At 39.7% G+C, this 6,655-nt stretch overlaps 1 protein-coding gene across 1 annotated transcript in view; it reads right to left on the bottom strand.

Annotated features, from left to right (window-relative positions):
* Positions 1-627: 627 nt before the first annotated feature.
* Positions 628-6,655, bottom strand: part of ACADM (acyl-CoA dehydrogenase medium chain) — a 41,155-nt gene continuing 35,127 nt past the window's right edge. Inside the window, exon 12 of the mRNA XM_065409302.1 lies at positions 628-1,892. Coding sequence (XP_065265374.1) covers positions 1,821-1,892 — 72 coding nt within the window. The 3' untranslated portion in view covers positions 628-1,820. The remainder of the gene's footprint in view (positions 1,893-6,655) is intronic.

Here is a 6,655-nt window from a genome sequence, read left to right as displayed (position 1 = left end):
TTAGACAAAAACCTCCTACTACAAAATGATTCACCCTCAACTAGGAAACAACAGAGAGAATAAAACTTGAAATGTGAATTTAGTTCTCATGAAAGATTGACAGTCCTGGAACCTGACATGATACTTGTTCACTTCCAGTGGCTGGATTCTGACTGTTGTTCAAGTAATGCCTGAGGTTAGTTAGATCCCCAAAACAGATACATAGCATGCACAGTATCAGTGTAAACTTCCCCTCCTCAAACCCCACTAAGTATCAATGATAATTTGGAAGAGGTGAGTTAGTCCCAATATGAGCAAGATTTCCATGGCTAAGCTATTCAACCCCTGGCCTCGACTGAGATGGTCCATTGCAGTGGCCTGTGGCATGGATAATGACCAGATAGGAATTAAAGTATAATTATTAACTCATTCACAAAGATTGACTAAAAATGAATTGTCTAATTCTGAGCTAGACCTGATTTGAACACGTAATTTAAAATGTCACATCTTAATATCCTATTACCAATCATACCTCACAATGTTATACAATTTCTACCATAGTCTATTTGAAGGAAATTGGTCCCCATTTGAAAATAAAAATGAGTAGTGCACATCTGTTTTCTGAGAATAAGTAGTTTATTATTGCAATTCAGCACTATGACTAACAGAAACAACTTTCCAATCATTTACTATTAAACATGACAGGAAAAACTTTGCATTGTGTGATTTACTGCTTCTATCAATCATCATACTTGAGTTTATAAGGTAATATTTATGTTTAATAGGGATACTATAACCAAAAATGTGGCACAGTAACCCTTATGGTGATTTTGAATGCGTGCAGTTCAAAGAAACTAAAATAAATCTGAATCTGAATGGTCATTGTTCAGTTTTTCTGCTATAAAAAAAATATGTAGTTAATGAAACTACTATTGCGCATAACATTAGTTCCCAAAAGTTGGTCATAGTATTTATCCATAAAAAGAAGTCTTATTTTAGGAAGGAGAGAGAGAGAGGAGAATGAAGTTTGTTTTTTTTAACTGTATACAATACGATAGCTTTTTTTAAGGCACAGCAGGTAAAATACATGCATCCAAATAGACAGAATAAAGAGAGGAAAAAAAAAAGTCATCAGCACTGGTTTCAGATGAATAAGATGAAAGATGGTGCACAAGTAAACCAAATTTCATGTTATGCTATGCCATTGTAAACAAAAACAGGTTTTGCTCATACATGTATAGATAATTTACAAGTAAAGTAAAATAAAGTGATAATTCAGCTGCTGGGATATTATTTTCCTAAAACAATAATCCCTGTTTTGATGTCAGAACATAGTATTATAATTTAGCAGGGCCTAAACATTCACCTATACTTAATTTTAAATATTCTGAAAGTGCAAGTTTCTAGAACTCATAAAGCTGTAAGTACACAGAAGAAATTGAAACCTACGAAGCAGAACATGATCTCTGAGGAAACCGAGTAATAGCTTTTTTATTAAAGGTTTCGATATTTTTTTCTTTGCTTAGGTCCAAGTCTGCTCCTACTGAATTCAATGATGAAACTACAATGTACTCCAATGTGTGCAAGTTTGGACCCTTATAAGGAGAAAAAAAATGTACTATTGAAAAAACACAATACCATATTGGAGGCCAAAGATATGCTTTAGAAAATACCAAATTTGTATGGGGGGGGGGGGAGGAATTGATGTTTAAGAAAGTACATAATACAAAAAGTGTGAATGAAAGGTTCTTATTTTTTTCTTTTTAAACTGCATTCAAGAAAAAGTTTAAAGCCCTCTTTTCCTTTATAAAGGCATCGACAGCCAACATCAATGCTTTTGCTTAACTTTTAAACTTGGCAACATGTTCACGTGCTATGATCAGCCTTTGGATCTGAGCTGTTCCTTCGTAGATCTGAAAAGAATTATGATACCATTACATTATTGTGTTACATTGCCAGTTTTTAAAAGCTTTTTAAAAATAGCAAGATCAGTTTCAATACAACATACAAAACGTTAAAAGCTTCAGAAGTATGTAAAGCAGTGTTGTTCTTTTTACCCGAAGTGTTCATGGCCACTTCCCCCCTTATTTTCTTAACTTCTTTTGTTGTCTCTGTCTCCATTTTATCAGGTTTTCAATGCCTCCCTCCTCCCCCAGTAATACTGTGTTCTTTCATCTCTCAGCCCACATTTTTGTATCTTCTCTGGCATGGTGTTCTCTCTCTCTCTCTCCCCTTATCTCCTGTTGCTCAAACCACCCCTCTGTTTTAGCCTGTGTGCTGGCAACAAAATGAAACATTTACTATGAAGCTCTTTGTGCTAGGATTGAAATCAGGATTTTGGTCTTTATCCTTTTTGGCAGTACACAAAAATAGGCATGATGGGAGACACAAAGTATGATTCAGTGGTTAAAGTACAGAACTGAGCTATGATTTCAGTTCCTAACTCTTTTAAAGACTTTTATAGATTTGGTCAAGGTCACAGCCTCAGTTTCACCAACTGCATAATAGGGATAATTATCTTCACCACCAGGTGTTTCAAGATTCCCAGAAGGAAGGCAGTATATAACTGCAAAATATTATCTGAGCAACGAAAAATCTACAAGTCTTGTTAAGAAATATCACAAGAAAGGGTTCTGTTAACACCCCATGTTTGAAAACAAGAACAAGCTTCAGGCTCAAGAATTTTGGGCACTTTAAGCACAAAGGTTATTTTTTAAGTTGTGCAGAGGGAGCTTCTAAATAAGATCATGGTCACGGTTACTTAGATTTGTAATTGGGACTAAATTGAGAACAACAAAGGGGGAAAATAACTTTATCAGAACAGCCTATGGAAGAATGTATGAAGTACTGAATGAAATCAAGTACAGAAATGGAACAAAAGAACCAATGGGAAACAAAGTTTTTGAGGATGAAGCATATGGCCAAGAGCACATGCAGTCCGTCATCAGGCAGTGATACAGTAGGGCAGACAATAAAGTGCAAAAAGTAATCGAGGGCAAGAGACATGTGTATCATGCATCAGAAATGGGAGGATGGTATAAATCTGCAATAAAACAAACTCTTTCAGAGGCTGGGATACTTACTTTAAAGTGACAGTGCATGAAACACAGTAAGGCATTTAAAGACTCTTTACAGACAGATGAGGCAACACTGTGGATTATCCTTTTCCATAAGCTTCCCAAAAGATTAGGAATAGGAACTAGAACTAGAGAAGTATGGTTAGATGGAATATTGAAGGAAATTAGAATCACTCCAAAACATGTGACCAATGATCAATGTCCGAAGAATGAAAATTCCTCAATCCAGACTTCAGAAGAATGTTGCAATCAATTCAGCAAATTTATTATTTTTAAAGAAAGTTTAATAATGAAACACTGCTACAAATGTCAACAACAGGAGACCAATCAAAACCACAAAAGAAACTACTTTGAGGCTTTCTTCTCTTTAATTCCTTAGATAATTAGCTGATGTATCACAAATATAACTCCTGCAGAGAGATTAATGGGGATAATCATAACTAGGCTTGGAAGGATTAGATTTTTATCTGTAAATGTCAGTAAACATGGCTTTCACCATGCACAAACTGACAAAAATATATTTCCAACAAAAATAACTTAGTGTCAACACTGCTTGAGAATTTATCAGAGTCAAAATCCAGCAATTTAAAATTAGTGTTTTACAAAGGGACTAGCGAATAAATAGTAAAACAGATACAATTTCTTGATTTACGGATATTTACTTTGTTTATTTTGACATGTGATATTAACAATTTATGTATTAACGGTTTATAAAGCTTTAACTTTTTGAATCTGAACGTCTACTGTCATTAAATAATTGCCTGACCTCACCATAATTTCCTGCAATGGTGAAAATTTAAATCAATAAAAATTTTAAAAATTCTTAAATATAAGCACAGACATTATCCATCATAATTATAAAAAAGATTAATCAAAATCAAAGTTCCGAGAAGATGAATGTAGACAATTTAGAGACCTACTCAGATTTTTTCTTTCAAATAAAAATCATTTACCATTCCCTCAGTCCCAAAGAAAACTGATGATAAAAATCAACAATAATAAATCCAAGTTCCTGGGAGAAAGATTTAAATAATAAAAATACTTATAAGGCAATTATAGAACTAAAAGGCTCTGGACACTTTAGACAAGAAACTGTTACTTACTGCGACTGTGGTTCTTTGAGATGTAATGCAGACATGTATTCCACTTAGATGTGTGCGCACACCACTTAGATGTGGAGAATTTTGCCTAACAGTCCCTCTAGAGGGGCAGCACTCGCACCTTGAGGCCATAGCCCCATCCCTGGCTATTGAGGTATTGCCCCCCTGACCCCCCCTTAGTTTCTTTGCACTGAATGCCCAGAAACTAGATGCCTATGCAGAGGGGACAGAAGGTGGGTTGTGGAATACACATCTGCATCACGTCTCAAAAGAACTACAGTTACAGTAAGTAACCATTTCTCCTTTGAGTAAATGCTGCTGGGTATTCCACTTAGGTGACTCAAGCAGTACCTGTAGGGGGTGCGGCTCAAAGTCTATTTAAACAAGGACTGCACGACCACCTTCCCAAAGTTTGCATCTGCTCTGGATGCCATGGTAATGGCACAATGGTTTGTAATGTATGTATCAACAACCATGTGGCAGCCCTGTAAATATCCAATACTGAGATGTCACTTAGGAATGCTATTGATACAGATTGCACGCTCATAGGATGAGCTCACACCCCACAGAGGAAGCATAGCCAAAGCGATTTCATATGCAGTCATGATGCTGGAACTTATCCACTTAGAGATCATCTGTGAGGAAACTGCTTGCCCCTTCATACTGCCTGCAGACCACACAAACACAGAGACGGTGAAGCCTGAAAGGCTGTAGTCCTGTCCAGATGGACAGCAGACTATGTCTGACCTTCTATGTGTGAAGACACTGCTCCCCTGGAGATGAATGCTGCTTAGGAAAAAACACAAGCAAATATACTGCTTAGTTTAAATTAAACAGAGACCACTTGAGAGACAAACTTTGGGTGCAGCCGAAACATCACTTTGTCTTTGGAGAATTGTGTGTAAGGAGGTTCTGCCTGCAATTCACACATTTTCCTCGAAGAAGATATTGCCACGAGGAAGGCAGTTTTTTGACATGAGAGGACAGGGGCAGGATGCCAGGGGCTCGAACTGAGGTCCCATAAGAGTCACTAAAATGGTGGTAACATCCCACAAGGGAACCGGTTCCTGCACCGGCAGGTGGAGATGAAGGATTCCTTTGAAGAATCTTTCCACCGTGGCTTTGGAAAACACCGATCTTCCATGAATGAGTGGCTGAGATTGCTGCTAGATGCACCCTCAATGACCTAAGTGTAAGCCTGACAACTGAAGACGTAGCAAATAGTCCAAGGTGTCTTGGATACTAGCTATTGTCAGCTGAACTCTGCAGGCCAATGACCACATTGAAAAACGCTTCCACTTTGCCAAATAGGCCATCCTGGTAGAGGGTTTTATACTACTGAGTACATCTATCTATCAGCTGCAGAACATCACTCTTCCTCCTCATTCAACCACAGAGCAGCCACATCATAAGATGCAGGGAGGGAGCTGAGTGCCGGATGCAAGGTGTGACCGTAGTTCTGCATGAGCAGATCAGGATGGAGAGGGAGGAGGCCGAAGTGACAATGCAAGAAGGTCGGAAAACCAGCACTGCCTCGGCCATGCCAGGGCAATGAGGATGAGCTTGGCCCGATCTGCTTTCAGCTTGACGATGACCTGTGGAATGATCAGGATCAGAGGAAAAGCATGCAGGAGAGCCACTTGCCAAATGAGATGGAAGGTGTCCTTGAAGCCACCCTGAGAGCAGAAGAGACGGCATTTCCTCTTGTCCCTTGTAGCGAACGGGTCAATCATTGGGATGCCCTACGCTGCAAAGATGACTTGCAGAACACAGGGCTTTAGAGACCACTCATGGTTCAGGGGAAAATTCCTGCTGAGATGGTCCACAAGATGATTCCTGCCCCTAAGCAAGCGATCGGCTAGCAGAGTCAAAATGGGCACTTGGGGGGCACCAGCAGGAGGTGTATCGATTGGTCAAACCATGAACTCGACTGCCTCCTCGTCTGGGATCTATGACCCTTTCTGAGGTAATCCCGCTGTCTCAAGGGAGCAAAAGGTTGCCCAAAGGTGCACTGCAGATGGTATTGTTGCTGTGGTTAACCACTGAAGTGGCACCTCTTCACTGCTGGTGTATACACCCCTCAGGAACTTAGGGTAGCCTTAAAATCCTTGAAGGAGGGTAGGGTCTCATCCATCTTGTGTGAAAACACCACCCAGCCTCTATGCCCTGCTGCATGTCAGGAACAATGCCTGAATTCTGCAGCCAGCACGTTCTTCTCATGGTCACCACAGAAGCCATAACTCTGGCCGAAGCATTTATGACATCCAGCATGGACTGCAATAATGTGTTGGCCACTAAATAGCCTTCGATGATAAATGCTCAAAATACTTCTCTGGAGATTTCAGGCATTAGAGGCCAGCAGGCACTGGGCCAGAGGCCCCTCTGCCAACTGCAAGACAAGTGCCACTTCTGGTGCCCATAGTGCTCCATAAATGGTCCCCAATGTGGGTCAGGTGATGGAGAGCAGGCGGACGAAGATCCCGACCTCAGTGCCGAGAA

Source organism: Emys orbicularis, chromosome 8, assembly GCF_028017835.1.
Source record: "Emys orbicularis isolate rEmyOrb1 chromosome 8, rEmyOrb1.hap1, whole genome shotgun sequence".
NCBI lineage: Eukaryota > Metazoa > Chordata > Testudines > Emydidae > Emys > Emys orbicularis.
Note: the sequence above shows the minus strand (reverse complement) of the source record. Positions and strands in the feature narration are given on the sequence as shown.